Genomic DNA, 20,443 nt, shown 5'->3' on the forward strand with positions numbered 1-20,443 from the left:
TTTTTTATATTTTTAATGCCAGTTAATCAAGTCATTTGGCAATTCATATTCTGGTTTTAATGTGTGTTAAAGACATGCATGATATCACTTGTTTTCTTTTTCTTGTTTCAGTTGCCATGTTACCACCTCATTCACTTTGGTGGAAGATTGTTTGTGGCTTTCTTCTTTTATTCACTTGGAAGATTTAAATATTTCACATTATCAGTGCTTGGACTTTTGTAAATTAGGTTATGTATATGTCCTTTGTCATCTAAGTTAACTTAGATGAATTATTAAGTTAGATATTGTTTATTACTTTGTTTTTCTGTGTAATTTTATTGATTTTGCAGTTCATTAATGTTATATACTTTGTAGACTCTAAATTTTGAGGGTTTTCAATTTGATATTAATGATTTGTTTAACTAGGTACATCTAGGTAGTTGTTGGTTACATATTATTACTAATAGCCACATATAAGTAATTATTTTATTTGACTAATTTTTCTTGCCATTGTCAAATGCGTGTCTTATGATCCTAATTGTCAGTAGTGTTGTTCATACTTGTGTCCTTTGTCATCTAAGTTAAGTTGTATGAATTGTAAGTTAGATACTGATTATTACTTTATTTTTTTGTTAATTTTTGTCTGTTTGCACATTTGTTATTATTAATTATTTTGTTAATTTGGTATGTTTAGATAAGTTTTTGTATATTACCATTATTACTAGTAACGTGTAATTTATTGTTCTATCTGGATAATATTTATTTAGTCATTGTTAATTTTGTGCCTTATAATCCTACGTTTAGTTAGTGTACAACTTAATTGTTTTTTTGTTTTGTTACATCACTGATTTGTTTGTAGGACTGACCTGTTCTTTACCTTTTCCAACACTCTTGTTACTATAAATCAAATTTCCTCCTTGTAATCTGCAATTTGAGGTTTGTTTCCACATTGCCCATGTCTTTGATAGTTATTTTTTGCATGAAGTTTGGTACAAGCTCTTGCTTGACATCTTCACTGGATGGGTCTTCACACTCATCTTTACACCTTTACTACTACTTGATTCTTCCTGTTCTCAGCCTTTCCAAGAGCATACTCTTTTTCTCCCACAAGAAGCAGCACAGGTGAGATTCCTGATGAAAAGGAAGTCAATTTTTAACCCCAGTTAATTCCTCTTTCATTTGAAGGTTTTCTTCATTCCTATCTCAGTTCAACCCAGCCTTCTCCTCTTTATTTTTGATAAACAGAGCTACCTGTTCTTAAGACTCTCACCTTGTGTTTTCTCACAGCTCAAGAAGTTCTATATCTTTCTGAGGATGTGAGCTTCCTTGCAAGCTCTCATTCCCATGAGTTGGGCTTTTATGTGTTCCTTTTAGTAGAAACTCCTAGATCATTGGAACTTTTACTCAGGTCAGTTGAACCAGCCTTTTACCTTTCATTCTAGGATTACAGTTGACCTGACTTGGTGGTTAGACAGAGATCAGACAAGAGGGGTGAGATGCTTCCTCTATCTCATCCAGGTTTGCAGCTGTACCAGACTCATCTTTAGAGGATTTGGGGTCCTTACTTTCACTCCCAGAAGATTATAAGTCTAATTGATCAAGGAGTCTTCTCTTCATATCATCATTCTTGAGCTTATGGTTTAGTGAGCTTTGTTCTATTTCCTTACTCTTCTGCCAGAAAAGGTGATTATGATACACACCAGCAACTTGACAGTGGTCACTTATATCACCAAGCAAGGGTGTACTACTATCCAGGTTTCTGATTTCAAATCCTAGATCTCCTTTTCTAGGCTATAGTCACCACATTGTGGCCTTAACTTGCCATGCTCATGGTGTTCTGAATCTGATTGCAGATTATCTCTTCCCAACAAGATTCTCTTCACAGAGTGGTCCCTTAATCCACAAGTATTTTTGTATGTATGTTCCCAGCTTGGGAAACTCGTATATGCTTTTGAAGCTCACTGGTACACCAACCTTCCTTCTTTTTGGTTCCCTATTTGTAACAGACTTACTGTTATACATTTGTTTTAATATCTACATTTGTTTCAGTGTAATGTATGTAACTTATGCTGTTAGATGTGTATTGCACAAGTCTCACCTATTCTCTGAATTTGTAGAAGATTCTCAAGCATAAAAATAAACAATGTAGTAGGTGTGTATGTAATACAGTGATTGACAGTATTGTTGCTAAGTGAACGTTTGAGAACAAGTCCTAAAAAATGTTTATAAATTGAGGTACCAAGAGACAATAATAGAGTATTGTTGGTCAGCTACATTCAGTATACTCTAAGCTGCAAAGGCTATAATTGTGATTAATGGTTATTAATAAGAAAACTACAGAATTTAACCAGAAATGTTTATACATTTTGAACATTACAAACCAGACATTAAATATTTTGTCATTAAAAAGCCAGCTTGTAAGCAGAGTGAGGACAGCCAAGAACAGGCAGCTAGTTAACTTAAGCAAAGTGTAATAATATCAATTCAGAATTAATTCGCTTGTCATGGACCTGGACCATCAATAAAATTTTCAGTATTAGACCAAATATAAGACTCAGTATAGGTTGTAAGAGTGTAAAACTCTTATATATAAAACACTATAATAACTGTTATTATAAATTTTGTTGTTGTTTGCATATTAAAATATATTTATGTTAAGAAAGAAAACTGTGTGTATAATTCTTGTTTGCAAATATCATAAATTTGATAGATTTCAACATTCAGTTAGCTTATTCAAACTTCTGGTTATTTGAAATCATAATATGTAATAAATGTAACATGATAAATTGGAGATTCATCTGGGATAAATTATATGTAATAATAATAAATTGGGGGCTCGTGTCTGAGATCTGATACAGAGACAAAATTTGTATATAATTAAAATTAAAGTCTATATCAATATATATTTATCATTGCCAACAAGACTTGATCATGTGTGATTATCAAAGGTTTCTTGAATCACCCTACTTTGAAAAAGTAGAAAAAGTATAACAAAAGTTAATTGCTCAAAATTTCAAATTCTTAGAATTAGATGATAAAAATGTCAATGAGAAAAAACGAACTAAAAATGTGTTATTGAAATACTAGTCAATGATGATTTGTTGCCTGAGGAACCATTATGGGAATACTTTAGAGTCTGTTCTAGCCAGTCAGGGTTGAGTGATACAAATGGGCTAGAAGAAGCTTGGACAAGCCTGCATCAAAACCCAGAAAGAGCAGGCCCCTATAGAAGTCAAAAAAGATAAAGAACAAGCCTGTATCAAAGCTGAAAGAGAAAGTAAATGTCTTGAGGCTGAACAAGCTCATATTTAAACCGAAAATGAAATTAGGCTGAAAGAAATGGAAATTAGACTTAATTCTGATTGACCCAGGAAAAATGACAACTTTGAACTCAAATGATGTATTAATGTACCATCATTTAATGAAAATGAGGTTGATAAGTATTTCCAACATTTTGAGAAAGTTCCTCAAACTGTGGAATGGCCAACCAAAAAAATTGTCATTATTTTTACAGCGTGTTTTAATTGGTAAAGCAGAAGAAGCTTCACACCATTATTTCTTTAGAAGATTATGTGGATTATGATAAGGTTAAACCAGTCATTCTAAAAACATATGAGCTAGTACTGGAGGTTTATTGCCAAAGGTTTTGAGGTTATTGCAAGCAAAATAATCAAACATATATGAAATTTACTCACAAAAAAGATTTACGTTGATCAGTGGTGTAACTCTGTACATACTGGCAACAGTTTTGTCAAATAAAGACAATTATGTTTAATTGAGAAATTTAAGCTCTGTACAATTGATGACCTCAAAACTTGCTTAAGTGAAAAGAAATTCGAATTGCTGCAGGAAGCAATGCTCTTTCTGATGATACATTTTAGCACACAAAACCATTTTCATATAAAGAAATTCTTACTGTTTTGGCAAAAACCTGTATCTGTTAATTCCACTGAAGTTGAGGATTCTTCTATAAAATCAAGCTCCTCTTGTTTAAAATCTTCAAACAATCAGGATAAAACTTCATCAAAATCATCAAGGCCTGTCTGCCATTATAGTAAAAAAGAAACTCTGTTCATGTTATGTCCGATTTTTGGAGTTTGAAAAAGAAAAGGAGGCAATACCAGTGTGTTCGTGTCCACACATGGATGTAGTTTCACCAGATCACCCAATATTGTTTACTTGGCCACCGATAAAAAGGCTGATGTAGTTATGGAGGAATTTGGACATTTTATGTCTGTTTATCTATTATCCATATATATTATACCTGATGCTGAGGCAACTCAATCATTGATATTAGAAGGTGTATTGCCTTTAGATTTGAGTTCTGCCACTGGCGAGTCTGTTATTGTTTGAGGTATTGAGGGTGGCTTTGTTAATGTTCCTCTTCATAAAATTTATTTAACATCAGACCTAGTATTGGGACCAGTTGTGGTTGGAGTAAGACCTACTCTGCCAATGAAGGGTGTATCATTATTATTGGTAAGTGAATTGGCTGGGGGAAAATAATGTCTGATTTGTGTGATTATTGATTGTGTTAGTTGAAAAAAAACATTTACATTTAAGCACTTTCACATGCTATGTAATTTTATGATCACAAGGTTATTTGTATTGATTGTGTTACATTGTCATGATTATTGAAATTGTATAATTATTAGAAAAATGTACTATATTTAATGTATTGTTCTCATTGTGTGTGTTATATATAATACCTTAGTTAAAAATTGGCATTAGCTACTTTCTAACAATTTAAGGAGGGAGGTGTAATGGATTTACTGTTACACATCTATTTTAACATTGTTTGTTTCAGTTTAATGCATGTAATTAATATTGTTAACTGTGTATTGTGCAAGTCCCACCTGTTCTCCAAATTTACCCCTCAATGTAGATACCTCGTCTGAGATCTAAATATCCACCCATGTGTTTGCTGTGCATGGTGACCCTTGAAGGGGAGGAGAGGATCCTGGTAGTTGAGGAGTCCAAACCTAACGCACCACTTTGGCCTTGAATTCCTATAGATGGGTGGCCTTGGGGTTGCTCCCCTCGGGTCAACCGGCTTGTCCACTTGGGCTAGGGTCAACCAAGTACCAGTATTGGATATTCTCAATGGGTATTGTGGACATTGTATCTGATGCTAGTGTTTGGATATACTGCTCACAAAATCCTGGAATTGCTGCAGTGTCCTTGTTTGGCATTTTAGTGCATCCACTCATAGGGCTCCATGGTGGGTGGGGTCAGTGAGCACCAAAACATATTTTCATTATTATGGATACCTCAAATAAAAACTTAAATAAAATAGTGAAAAAACAGTCCACAGGTAAATGACCACATCTCAAAGGTTTTCAGCAGCAATTTTCAACATCTGTAATACCTGTACTATAGTTTCTTATATTACATTCTCTTTAAAACAAACCTTTAGAGCAAATGTCACCCTTTTTTATTCAGAAGGGACTAGAGTGCTCTTTCAAGTCAGTAAAAAAAGCTTCACTCTGGTGACATTATGATGGAAACATCAACTCCTAAACACAGTGAACTCTTACATTTGAAGTCAATTGGGGATACACCCACTGAGGTTACTCCCGATGCTACTTTGAATTTGTCACGAGGAGTTATTGTTGAGAGGGATTTGAAATACATCTTAGAGTCAGAGATTCTCACTGGTTTTTCACCCAAGAAATTTTTGCAGTGAGGCATATCTTCACTTGCAAAGATGGAGTTATGATGCTGATCAATGTTCTCATTCTAACATTTACATCACTGTGTCTAGTGGCAAGGACCACGATGCCTACGAGTGTGAAACAGACCCTCATTGCATTAAATGTAATGGCTCTCATCCATTCTATTTTTGTTCTTGTCCTAAGTTGTTGGAAGGAAAAGAGGAGCAGCATTTGAAAACAATTCAAAACACATTACCTACCCTGAGGCTTGAAAGCTACTGTCCACCACTTCATCTTGAATGTGTGCTGCTGCACTTCGTTCCACTTCAACAGTGGGAGTGCAGATGGATCTCACTGTGCCTCTGAAAGAAGCATTCTCAAACCATATTAAAAGTCTTTTGACCTCCATGGTTAAGAAAGCTGATGAATCAACTTCAACACCCATCTCTTTCCCTAACTTATGTTCCAGCAAACTCCAAGATCCACTTCCATTGGTTTCAGGTATGAGCAATTCCTCAGGTATATCTTCTCCTACCCCAAGATGCAAAACGATCATTTATTCATGTTCTCAGTTGCTGTAATCCTCTTCCAACAACAAAGACCTGCCCAATCAACTCAGGGTAGGATCCATGGAGGTCGACAGACGTTTGTTGGATAAAGACAATAAAGAAAAAAGGCAGGTTTGTACACAGTCTCATAAACTTCCTTTACACCTCCACTGTATCAAAAGTCTTTACTATATGCTTTGAAACTTTGATTCTTATCACAGTATCCCATCTGGGGCTGTGTTTTTTTCTTCAATGGGCCATGCTTTTTCAGAACAAATGATCTGACATTGTTCCTTTTGGCCTTCTAATCCAGGTGTAGTTGGATGTATTGGGTCTGTCCTTGGATGACATTGCTGTATTCACTGGTCAGCCCACCCTGCCATGGCTTATTATAATCCCCAAATGTGACCTTTCTTTAAGTCATCTGAGAAGATCAGATACTTCCAATTGGATGTACCATATTTTTGTTGCTGAACATCTTTCAAACCATTTTTCCATTCTCATTTATAGAGATGGTTCGAAATCAGGTGACTTTGTTGGCTCTGCCATGGTTTGTTGTGGTTTGGTGGTTGCACACAATCCCTTCTACAGTTTTTGTGTTCACTGCTAAACTGTATGCTATTTCTCTTAGCTAGAAGCTAAGCAGTACTCAAATTACACTGTTTATACTGATTCACTTAGTTCTCTACTGGCCCTGGAATTGCTTCATATTAATTCTCGGCCTATTCTTGCCGATATTCAAAATTAACTGACCCATTTCTCATTAACATCAACTTCTATCTACCTTTCTCTTCCTGTTCTATAGAACCATTATCCATTTACTAAAAACAATTATCTGTCTTCTGTCTTTAGTCTCTTTGGTGTGGTTTCCATCCTTCCCACCATTCCATACCTTATCTTTCCCAAATCTTCAGCTGGTTGTTTGACAAAGGCTTATTCACTTCAACAATTTTCTGGCAAATGGATGGCCTTTTCAAACATCTTACATTTCTCCTAGTTTCATAAGTCTTGTCTTTCTCTGTCATTTCCCTTCTTTTTCACTAGTTTTGAGTTGTGTGTTCTCCATGTTTCTTTGATGTATCTGATTGGGATCTCAGTATGTCCTTTATGCCCTGTTCATTCCTCCCTTTTAATCTTTGTCTACATGTTCCATACACCATTTCTTCAAGACCTGTTTTTTTCTCCTCTTTGCTTGTGGATGTTATTGATCAGGTATTTATGCCATTAGTGTTATCCATATGCTCTACCATTGCTCTTGTGTCATCCTATATTCCAATTTGTCCTTTCTCCCTACAACCTATGCAGCACATAGTTTTTCCTATCAGAGTTCACATTCCTGACTTTATTCCCTGGAACCCTTCCATTTGCCATGTTCTATCTCTTGTCATAATCACTGGTTGGGTTGTTCAACTTGTCAAGGTGGTATTTTTGCACTTATCTATAGAAGGTTGCTGTTTTCACAGTGTTTCTTCTTATAAAATTTGTTATTTTGCCATGTTTTTGACTGCACACCTTCACTGTTTGTTGGAGAAGATTGTTTGGTATAGCATCTATACCTTTGTTGCTCATTTTCTACACAGTATGGGTTATCTTCCTTAGGTGAATATTGTAACCTTCTTATAGTGATTATACACATGTCCATTCACCTTTGAGTGGAGTATGTGTTATCTTCTTTCATTTATGTTTTCAGAGACCTTTCTTTTAACCATTGATAATTGGATCCCACTCTGTGGCAGATATTGCATGGTTAGGTATGCTTTGCATCAAATCCACACTATTTGCTGATTGTGCTCACTTGATGTAGAGATGGAGTAGCATACCCAGTGGTATAGATTTCTATATATCAGTAAGTTTCACTTGATGTCAAATCATCCATAGATTTTATGAGTAAAGCAGAATGCAATTTCTGCTAACTCTTTGATTGGGTCAATTTGGGTCAGCCTGCTTTTTCAAAATAGGGACTTGTAGACATCCATTACATTTTCTTTGGTGTGACGTTTCTCTATCCTTTTTCTTTTTTTCCAGTGGAGCAAGGAAAGCCTTAACACTTCCCAGTTACTGGACCATAGAAGCTTCCTTCTCAGTGCATTATTGAATTTTAACTTACCATACATATTTATGATTTTCCACTTGGGGAGAAAAGGGCAAAACTGTTTTCTCCTCCTTCCATTTCCTCTGCATTCTTTTTCTCAGGTGAATAACTTTCAACTGGAGCAGGACCAGCCTATGTGGGGTTCTCCTTGTAATACCATGTTTGGGATTACACTATCCTGTTCCTACGATTCTGTGCATTAGAGGTCCATCTTCTCATTAATTCTGGTTGCAGGAGGTTCTTTTCCTGCTCCAACAATTGAGTTTGGAGAATTTTGTCTAATAATACAAGCAAAAGGGTGTACATAGGAACAAGCTACAGTTGACCAAATATTTATTTTCCTCCTTTTAATTCTGGGTGCAGGATTTCTTTTTCCTGCATCTATGGTTAGTTAAGTTAAGAGTTTTGCTTGTATGTAGCCCTGCTTTTACAGTTGAGTTGAGGCAATGCTAGGTTCAGTTTGTCGTACTTCTTGTTCCTACAGTGGTTTTGGGAGTATGTCCAATTTCAGCTGACTTGTAACTTTCTCTTTGTAATTCCATTTTCTTGACATATGACAGACGGAGTTGAGGAATATGTGCAACACTGTCCATGCACCCTAGCTACTATGTTTATATTACATTATATTTGTTTTTATCTGTTTTGATCCTCAACTGAGTAAAGAGTTGAAAAGCCTTATCTGTCTGGTTGAGGTTGGGTGTGTACATAATTCATTCAGCTTATGCACCACTTTTGTAATGAGAGAGTTAGCTGCACTAACAAAGGTAGCACAAAACTATTGGTGAAGAGTAGTCTGATGTTTTGTACTTGTTCATTAGTGGCACAAAATTGGCAGGGTATACAGACTGGTGGACTGAGCATGAAATTTTTGTAAGCAATACTTTAATAATCAGTATTTGAAATTGCAGTATTTCTGTGTGAAAATTAGTAATGCATTTGTCAATGTTAAAGCTGAGTGTAGTCAGTGGTAATCAAGTAACCCTAAAACACTGTTTTGATTACTTTTCAAATAAGTAGTCCTGAAATGTTTTGTCATAATTTCTGGTGATACTCATTTCACTCCTGATAATGTTTTTGTATTATATGATGTTTGTTTGAAAGAGCTATAAGGTAAAACATCTCATAAGAATATTTAATTTTAGACAACATGGAAGGCTAAGACCTGTAGCTGCAAAGTATTTGGATTGTCTTAATTTTTTTTTTAAATTGAATATTGGTAAGTGTATTGTATAAGAACAATACACAAACATAAGAACTTCTTATGTATTGAGAAACTGTAACTATTATACAGTACTGTACAAAAGTGTTTAGGACAAGAGAATATTTTATCATTCCTTTAATTTTATGGAGCTAATTCTTCCATGCCATTACAGAATGTAAATTTCAACACTTTGGTAATGCTTTACTCTTCCTTGTTGAAACATCTGTCAGGGTATCCCATGCAGTTTTCTGACTGTATGGAATGAAGCAAATAAGGAGCTAGCATATGGTACTGGTATGTACCAGAAAAAGTCCATTTAATAGGACTCCACTAATAAACCTTGATTTAAAACAAAATTAGGTGTTTAACACTGTATATTAACTTATGTTGTCATGCTACAGCTCAGAAGGGTAGAAAATTCTTAGTAGAGCAAAGAGTTCACATAAAAACTTTATCTGATGCTGGCTGAACTTTCTGACAAATTGCTGCAGATTTGAAATTCTCTTCAATTATTGTTAAATACATCCTAGATCTTGAGACAGTGACAGATACATTTGAAAGTGGGAGAGGAAGAGGCAGAACATCTTAATTCAATTATACTGATTTTAAATATGTTTGTTTATGCAGCCTTCAGGGTAGAAGGAAGACTGCCATTGATCTCAAGCATGAGATAAACAACCATATACTAAATGATAGAAAAATATCCAACTCTACAATATGAAGAAGATTCAACATGAATGGAATATTTGGTCTTGTAGCAGTTAGAAAACTCTTACTTCTTTTTCCAAATGTTGTCAAGAGACGAAAATTTGCTAAAACGCACAAAAAATGGACTACTGATGATTGGAAAAGGTAGTTATAGACAGAGATGAGTCCAAGTGTAAAATATCTGGTTCAAAGCATAGGCTGTATGTCTAGTGGAAGAAAGATGAAAGATATTTATCTCAATGTAGAGCATTTACCATGAAACATGATGGAGGCAGTATGATAGCTTAGGGGTGTATTTTTTGCTGAGGCGACAGGAGGTATTTGCAAAGTAGATGGAATAATGGCCCAGTGCAAGTACCATAAGATACTGATCTGTCATGATATATCTGGTGATTTGTATATTATTGGTAAAGGGCTCTACTGCCAAGGAGATAATGACCACAAATGCTTGTTCAACCTATGCAGAAATTACTTGCTTAAGAAAGAAGTTGTTAGTGATTCAAATGATGCAGTGACCCTCGCAGAGCCCTGATTTTAATGCAATTGAACAGATCTGGAAGTTAATAGATAAAATGTTTGACATGTCAAATGTTGCTTCTAAAGAAACTTTATGGGAGTGTATTACAGACATTTGGTTTATAATCCCAAAGGATACACTGATTAAGTATGCTGCAACAATGCCTGAAAGACTCTGCAATTATTAAAGCACAAGGGGGACACGCAAAATATTAACTGTTTGCTAAACTCAAGAACTTTCAGTGAGTTTCTGTTGTAGTAAATATGAAGATCAATAGAATATTGGTGCTTTACCTGTGACGTATCTTCCATTGTTCTCTGAAAGTAACCTGATATCTACTTTTTGACTTTTAACCTATATGCACAGTACTAAATATAAATTAATTTTGTTGACAAAACTACACAATGATACCTAACAGAGGTAACAAAGACATCATTTTCATAGGCATGGTCATATTTCATGAATAAATCTGTTAGTTGTGTTGTGTTTGTATAATTTATAGTGGAAAGCCAACTGCTTTAAATCAGCAAGATAAAATATCAAAATAATATTAATAAACATAAATTAAAACTGACTGTGTTTGCTGTGTGTGTGTGTGTATATATATATATATATATATATATATATAGTATATATTATATAAAACAACACAGGAAAATTGAAAGATCTGATGTGAAAGGAATTATTTTTTGTTGTTTTCAAAACAGCTTTATAAAATAAATTTGAAAGATTTAAAACTTGAGAAAGGATAAAAGTCTTAAATAACATGTTATGATTTTTTCCTACATGAACTAGAAACTGAAGTCTGCACAGAGCATCTTGTAATTTGTTTAAATAACTTTCATTGTGAAAATGACAAGAATAGGGACATCACTGATATTATGCTGCTTAAGAAAACCATAAATCAGAACATGGTATAAAGTCCCAGATTATGTATATCAATGATAATTTCTGTTTTATGTGCTCAAAGTCAGATCAACTTTTTGTCCATACTAAACCAACCTGTAAAACATATGTACCTTCTTACTACTACAATTGTTGTGAGGAATATATACCAAGAAACTTGGCTAATCAAGTATAATATCTATGTAATAGTCTCTGTACTCTTAGTTTCTGACAGGTAATAATTTAACAATCTTGTGAAGTACAATGGAATCCCTTTATGTGGTCACCCCTCAGATTTGGTCACCCCTTGAAAGTGGTCACCCCTCAGATTTGGTCACCCCTTGAAAGTGGTCATTCAATCACAGTCCCTTTTTTTATTTACATAATCCTTAATTATGTACAGTGGAACCCCTCTGGCCAGTTTGTCTCAGTTCTGAAGGTGGCTGCTTTAGAGGGGTTCCACTGTAGATGTAAGCATTGTTAAATACTAGTAAAAAATATATTAATTATTCAGTAAAGCAAATTCATAAATGAGGTAAAACACTTTCTGAATTTGATTTAAAACTATTTAAACAAAATAATATGCTAATATGGAGTTGTAATACTGTAAAGCAAATTTCTCAAACAATATTTGAAATCATTCATATACTTAAGTAGTTTCTGAAAACTGAATAATCCTTCCTAAATGTTATTATTTAGTCAATTTCAGCTTCATGTATGTGAAGTATGAGGTTTGTATGTTTAATTTTATAGTATTGTGACTGTTAACTTTTTTCAATGTTATTTTTGTTTTGGTATGATAAAATGTTTTGCCAAATATTGTGGTGCTACTATGTGGAAAAGAAAAACAGGATCTGGATCTTAACCTAACAAGAGGAAGATGACAGTTGTAGGAACAGAAGGAAATTGTAACAATGGTGAATATGAAAAGTAGCATAGAGAGTAGTTGAAGAAGGAGAAACCAATGTAAACTTTTCAGTCCATAAGCTGCAAGAAATTGCATATGCAGCAAATGTTTTGGAGAAATCATCCTACAAAATGATCATCATTTGCCTCAAGGATACCTGTTACTTATTATGAATGGTTGAAGTTTACAGCAGCTTTGATTGCTGTAGGTTTGGACTTTCAGCCTAAGATGAGAGAGACTACTGGTCCATTATTGGATATATTTATCCAGCCTGGTACCATCATATTCTTGCATCATTTACCACAACATTATTCATGACTGGGAACCAAATGATGAAGACAAAACAAAGATTGAGGAATTTGAGAAGTTGTTGTTGAAAAATGTATGAAAATGCTTATATTGATGAGATGGTTATCTAGTGTAAAGCCAGATTCGAACACAAGCAGTTCGATGCAAGCAAGCCCCCCAAAATATCCCTTTGAGACATTCATATTTTGCATTTCTGAGATAGACTGTGTTGTCAGTTTGAAAATTTATTTTGGAAAGGCACAAATGATCCTAACCTTTATTTAAACTCTGCTCATGCTCTCAAAGCTTTTGACACTCTCCTGAAGCCCTTACAGCCAGATTATCATGTGTTTGCGATAGGTTCTACACTTCAGCTGCTCCTGTAGACTATTTATGCATACACAGCTTCAATTATACTGCTATACTCAGTAATGACAATGTGGCATTTCTGCAGAAGTGAAAAGTCTGAAACTTAACCATCAGAAAGTTAGGTGATTTTTGGACTCGGGAACTAAAACCCTATATGCTGACTTGAGTAACAAAAAAGCCATTTGGGTTGGCATCAACCAAAACTGTGGCACAAACCATTCAAAAGGTAATAGGAGCAAACACCAGTGTAAAGCCAAAAGTTGTGAACAAATACAACATGTTGATGAATAGCTGTGATTGCATGGACCAGATGGTGGGATATTATAGTGTTTACAACCACAAAATTATAATTTTGTATCAAAATCTAGGATACATTTTATAATCCTACACTGTACCTTGTACTTTAGGATATTTTTTAAAAATGCTGCATATTTTGTTTAATTTTTTTTATTTTAATGTGATTTACTTTGGCTTTAAATGTTATGGTTATAATATATATATTTCAATAACCAACCCTGTCTAGACTGCTTTGCAGAAAAACATCCTCAATACACTTTCTTGCAGCCATTTTTACTCCATCCAAATCCTGTATTTGCTATGGAGATGAATAGTTAAAAAACAAACTAATTTTGTCCTTGCTTCCTTAAAGCATGTTGCATTCAACATTACCTTTTGAGTAATACTACACAGTGCCATAATAAATTGACACCAATTATTTTATAAGGAACTTAAACTTGCTTGAATTAGCAATTTAAGAATGTTTTCATCCAATACTTAAAGCATTTCTGTTGATATATTATGCAAGCATTTACAAAATTATATGATCTGTAATCTTTTTTCTTTGTGTATTATTGTTCATTTTAATTTAATATCATACATAGGATTTTATAAGATGAATTATATGCTTTAATACTCTTTTAAGTGATTGAATATTTTTGGTGTTAACTGAGAATTTCATTGAAGAATATCTCTAGAAATGTTGTAAGGTAGCATTAAAAATTAATATGATTATGACCAAATCGTATAATTTATTTGCATAATTTTCATTTTGTGTAGTGTGCCAACATTCAGAAAACTCAATGAAGAGGCATTAATAAAGATAGCTGATGTGCTAGAGGAGGTAAAATTAGTTTACACTATTAATTTATTAATTATTTTTGAAGTGCATTATTCTTGTGTTTGGATTAACTCCAAACACAATTTCTACACTAAAAACCTTTTCTAGACAGTTTTGCATTTTTACCAATCCTTCAGAAATATTTTTGTTCATGCTAACAAAATTTAAATTTAAGAAATAATGTAGCTTTTTGTTTTTTTAGCCATCAATACGTTTAAATTTATGGCAACTTTTATTTTTGGAATTGCTAAGTATGTAAACTAACTAAAACTGACAGTATTTAAAGGAAGCCTTTTAAGCCATGCATGGTTATACATGACACGGTTTACATTTTTAATCTGTATGTGTAAATTTAGAGGTTTATAGGTGTATCAGAATCTTGTAATTGTGGTAAATATCTTTTTTTATTTGTAGCACAAAGATTTGTGTATTAATAAGCTTTGAGAGCAGATATTTGCATTTCTTATAGTTACCTTTGCTCAAACACCTTGTGAATAAAGGTACAGTGAAATATTTACTACACATAATGTTCTTACTAAACTTACTTGTTTAATAGAACACTAATGGATTTCTTAGAACATTATACATTAGTAAACTTCACCATTCAAAATCATTCTGTTGTGGTAATCATTATAAATTTATACCTTACAATGTAATCAACATCTTCTTGGGGACTTCTTGTAATTTAGCTTGCTCCAAAATATGCTTAACATAAAATAATAATCTTTTAGTATATGTATTATTAAAGGATTTTTTATTAGTAGTAATTTTTGTGAGTTATTGTGATTAACATGGACCTTTTTACAATAGACATCTTATCACAAAGGTGACTACATTATCCGACAAGGTGCTAGAGGGGATACTTTTTTTATCATTAGCAAAGGCAAGGTAAGTATTTTTTAAGTTTGTTTTGTTGTTGTTTTTGTGGCTTGTACATCATATGCTTTTCTATTCATACATTTTATATTTGAAGGATATAAGGAAAATGTCTTTTATGTATGGTTTTGTACACTATTAAAACAAATCTGAAAATATAAAATTGTTTGATTATATCTATTCAGGTTACTGTAAACGGATGTCAACTTGTTCACTTGATATATGTTTGTCGTACATTATAAAATGTTGTATTATAAGACATTATAGATGGGTGTAAGTATGTGAAGGAAAAATGTATGTGTGATTTGGTTTTAATAGCATTTTGGGTAGCATAATCAGTGTAATGTTAGAAATTTGCAATAACCTACCATTGCTAGCAAGTTATTTCTTGACTGGAATAACAATTTGGCCACTATGCAAACACCTTCAGTTCCCTGTATCTTCTCTGTTTCAGGAATTTGAATTAGAAGTGTAGACCTTTGCAGAATTATTGTATGAGATTTTGTGAAGGATCTGTCACATTTTAAGGTGGTGGTTACCTGCGAGTTGTTTGTAATGTGACCTCATCACAGTGGCTGTATATGTTCAATTATTGTAGATTTGAAGGCTTTGGTTTTGGCTGAGAAGTTTCACATATTTTAATGTGAAAGAACAATTTCCAATGTTGAGCTCTGTTCATGGTTTGATATTAGTCTCTGTTTATGATGTGGCTGTCATGTAGTTGTATTGGCACACTTACACAGTTTTTAATAAGGGAATTTGAGTTATGTAGAGATCTTAATTTGCCCTTGTATGACAATATTTGTATCCTAAAACCTATCATGTTAGCCTTTCCAACAGTTACTTAAGTGTCCTTCCTAAGGTAAGGAACTCAAGGTTATACACAGCATTCCATATATGACACAACCTTTTGTCTATACATTAAAATTATAACCTCATTAGATATGTATTTAGTAACTCAATAGATACAACTTAAAATTCTTTTTATCTTGCCACTAGAAATATGAATGGATTAAGAAATTGATCAACCAAAACACAAAGATTCTTTTCTTTCATACGGATCAATGTTATTCGCATCAAAATTATATTTGAAATTCAACATATGATAACTGACAAGCATTACTTTGTATTTATTATAACTAAAAAGCATTTTCCAACTTACCAAGTAATTTAAATTCTTTTGTAAAGCAGCAGCATCTTCCTCACAGACAGTAACATTAGAGATCTTAGTAATATCAGCAAATCTAAATAATTTATTAATCATTCTTTTGTCTGTGTTATTGATGTAAGCCAAAAAAAGTAAACATAATAACTTGTTTGCCGTGCATGGCGACCCGTGATGGGGCTGAGAGGATCCTGGTGGTTGAGGGGTTTAACCCTAACACACCACTTTGGCTTTGAATTCCTGTAGACAGGCAGCTTTAGGGTGCTCTACTAGGGTTATTCGGCTGGTCCACTTGTGCTAGTGTCAATGAAGTACCAGTGTTGGATTTTCTCAGCAGGTGTTGTGGACATTGTATCTGATGCTGATATTTCAGTGTAGTGCTAATGAAACCCTGGCATTGCTGCAGTGTCCTTGTTTGGCATTATTGTGCATCCCCTCATGGTAGGTGGGGTTGGCAGGCACTAAAATATTCCTTTTGTACTATGGATCTTCCAAATAAAATAGTGATAAAAAGTCCATAGGTAAACAACTACATCTTGAAGATTCTGAGCAGCAATCTTCAACATCTGTAACACCTTTTCATCATTTTCTTATACTATATTCTCTTTCAGACAAACCTTTAGGGCAGATGTCTTCCTTTTTCATTGAGAAGGGACTAGAGGGACTTGTTGGCTCTCCAAAGTCAGTAAAGAAGCTTTGCTCTAGTGACATATTGGCAAAAACATCCACATCTCAGCACATTGAACTCCTCTTGCATTCAAAGGCAACTGGGGATATACCTTTTGAGGTTACCCCTCATGCTACTTTGAATTTGTCACAATGAGTTATTGTTGAGAGGGATTTGAAGAACATTAAAGAGTCAGAGATTCTTGCTGGTTTCTCCACCCAAGGAGTTTCTGCAATGAGGCATATCTCCACTCATGAAGATGGAATTATGATGCTGACCAATATCCTCTTTCTGACATTTACATCATTGTGTTCACCTGCCACCATCAAGGCAGGTTATCTTAATTGCAAGGTATAGCTATAAATCCCAAACCTCAGGTGCTTCCAGGTCAAGTTTGGTCACTCAGAGATGTCATGTCATGGTTCCTTGACATGTGTTGTCAGTGGAACCATGATGCCTGCGAATGTCAAACAAACCATCATTGCATCAATTGCAATGGCTCTCACCTGTCATACTTTCATTCTTGCCATAAATGGTTGGAAGAAAAAAGAGATGTGACATTTAAAAATGATTCAAAACATTACTTACCCTGAGGCTCAAAAGTTGCTGTCCACCATCTCATCTTAGACATATGCTGCTGTACTTTGTTTCACTACTACAGTGGAAGTGCAGAAGGATCTCTCTGTGCTTCCAAAAGAGTCATTCTCAAAGCAAATGAAAAGTCTTTTGACCTCCATGCTCTGTGAGCATGTGCCCACCCTGTCTTTGCCACTCAACACACCCTTGAGGCTGTAGCCATCCATGTTTCTTATGGTCATACCATCACTGTTTGTTCTGTCTACCTGCTACCTGAGAGATCTATCTTTGGTCAAATCTTGATGTTTTCATTAAACAGTTACTGTTTCCCATTTTAATCCTGGGGGTCTTTAATGGACATCATCCCCTCTGGGGAAGTGCATTACTACTATTGTTCTCTCAGTTTGCTCCTCTTCACTATTCTCTCACTTTTCATGGAGGGTTGACAGTAACCCATGAGGCAGTGATAATTTTTCTATCATTTTGAGAAAGACTGGCCATGGTCAATGCTGCTCGACCCACATGCCCCAGTGGAAGCTGGATCAAGCCAACTGGCCCTTTTCACTGTTCTTGCAAATTTGATCCTGCCATTGTCTGTAAGCCATCAATAGACTACTGCATAGCAGCAGTAACTGACTGTATTATACAGGCAGCTGCCTAATGTGTTCCTAAAACCTCGTCATGTTTTCCATGATATCTTCATCTGTGGTGGAATCCTGCCTGCCACATGGCACAGAAAGCTCAAGTTTGGGCCTAGGATACTTTTTGTAGGTATCTCACACTCTTGCACTGCATTGCTTTCCAACACACCTGTGCACATGCTTGGTAGGTAAGACTTCAAAGCCAGAAGGGCTCTTGGATTAAGTTCACAATCAGCATATCTTTTATCATCAGTTCCAAAGTCATATGGGACAAGTTTTTTGAAAGGTCAGTGGGCAATATAATTCTGTGCCCCTCTCAATCTTGCTCTCTGATAATCAGGAAGTGGCTTATACCCAGAGCATCATCGATACTCTAGGTGAATGCTTTTGCCGGGTGTCTAGCACTTCTGCTTCTTCTTCCACCTTCTTAGCCATCAAGACTTTGGTAGAGCAATCACTTCTTTTCTTTCAAGCTGATTGTCTCTATGGCTATAATCATCCCTTTACACTGGTGTAACTGAAACTGGTCCTTCATCGGTCTGGCAGTAAATTGGTTGGACCTGATGATGTACACTATGAAATTCTCTGCCATCTATCTCCTGCTTCTCCTGCTATTCTTCTGATTGTTTTTAACCAGATCTGGCAGGAGAATGTTTTTTGCTGATGTTTGGTGGTTATTGTCCTACCTTTCTCTAAGCCTGGGAAGGATCCCATGATTCCTTCAAACTACAATTGCTTTGATGAGCTGTTTCTGGAATACCTTAGAAAGGATGGTTATTGCTTGTGTTGTTTGTTGCCTCAAATCAAACAACCTCCTTTCACCCACCCAGTGTGGATTCTGACAACAGTGGCCCACTATGGACTACCTGATTCAACTTGAAACATCAGTCAGAAAAGCCTCTCTCAAATGACAACATCTTGTATCAATATTATTTGAAATTGAGAAGGCTAATGATACAACATGGAGGTATGGCATTTTGTGAGACCTCCATTGATACAGGTTATGTGGCCAGTGCTCATTTTATTAAAATTTTTTAATGGACAGACGATTCCAAGTTTGTGTAGGTTTGATACATTTCTATTCTTACCTGCAGGAAGTTGGAGCCCCTCAGGGCTATATTTTGAGTGTCAGACTTTTCAGTATAAAGATTAATGCCATCATTGAAAAACTCCCTCTTACTGTTGCAACAACTTTCACATCTCATGTCACTCATCAAACAGGAGGTTCATTGAGGGACAGCTACGGCTACTCTCAATTGCTTTCTGAAGTGGACTACAGCAAATGGTTTTAACTTGTCTCTCTCTAAAACCATTTGTATGCACTTTTGCCACCAATGGGGTATTCACCCTAATCCTGAACTCCCTATCAGTGATGTTGTGCTGCTTGTGGTCCCCAAAACAAAGTTATTGGGGCTTACCTTTGACCTTAAGCTGACCTTTATACCATACATCAAGCAGCTATGGGTTAAATGTACAAGAGCACTGAACACCCTCTGTGCCCTCTCTTCCACCACTTTGGGAGCAGATCAGTGTTTTATGCTTAAGATATATCGTGCTCTTATTTGATTGAAACTAGACTATGGATCACTGGTCTATGATTTGCCAGGACTTTGGCCTTAAAGATGCTGGATTCTGTTCATCTTTAAGGACTTTAACTCTTCACTGGGGTTTTCTGCACTTCCCAGTTCAGTGCTTATATACAAAGTCTCATGAACCTTCTTTTCACCTTTGCCATTTGCAACTGTCTTTAGTATATGCTTCAAAACTTCATTCCTTATCAAAGCATCCCACTTGGGGTTGTGTTTTCCTTACTTGGTGGGCCATACTTTTTCAGAACAGACTATCTGCCATTGCTCCTTTTGGCCTTTGTATTCAGGCATTGTTGGATGAATTGGGTCTGTCCTTGGATAAAATTGCAGTATCCACTGGTCTGTCCCTCCTACCATAGCTTATTTCAGTCCCCAATAGTAACCTATCTTTTAAGTTATCTGAGAAAAGCAGACACTCCCGATTGGAAAAAACTGTGTGTTCTTTGCTGAACATTTTTCAAACCATTCTTCCATTCCTATTTATACAGATGGTTTGAAATCAAGTTACTGCGTTGGCTCTGCCATGGTTTGTTATGGTTCAGTGGTTGCGCATAGAATCCCTTTTCATCTTCTGTGTTCAGTGCTGAACTGTACAAAATTTCTCTTGCCCTGGATCACATAGATGCTAAGCAGTTCTCAAATTGCACTATTTATACTGACTCGC

General features: G+C 35.1%; 1 protein-coding gene across 4 annotated transcripts in view; it reads left to right on the forward strand.

Moving 5' to 3' along the window:
• Positions 1 to 20,443, forward strand: part of LOC143252918 (cGMP-dependent protein kinase, isozyme 2 forms cD4/T1/T3A/T3B-like) — a 132,529-nt gene that overhangs the window by 62,052 nt on the left and 50,034 nt on the right. For all 4 annotated transcript variants that reach the window (XM_076505783.1, XM_076505784.1, XM_076505786.1 and 1 more), the window contains exons 6-7: positions 14,205 to 14,268; positions 15,076 to 15,153. In XM_076505783.1, coding sequence (XP_076361898.1) covers positions 14,205 to 14,268; positions 15,076 to 15,153 — 142 coding nt within the window. The remainder of the gene's footprint in view (positions 1 to 14,204; positions 14,269 to 15,075; positions 15,154 to 20,443) is intronic.

The sequence above is a fragment of the Tachypleus tridentatus genome, chromosome 6 (genome assembly GCF_004210375.1).
Source record: "Tachypleus tridentatus isolate NWPU-2018 chromosome 6, ASM421037v1, whole genome shotgun sequence".
Classification (NCBI taxonomy): Eukaryota; Metazoa; Arthropoda; class Merostomata; order Xiphosura; family Limulidae; genus Tachypleus; species Tachypleus tridentatus.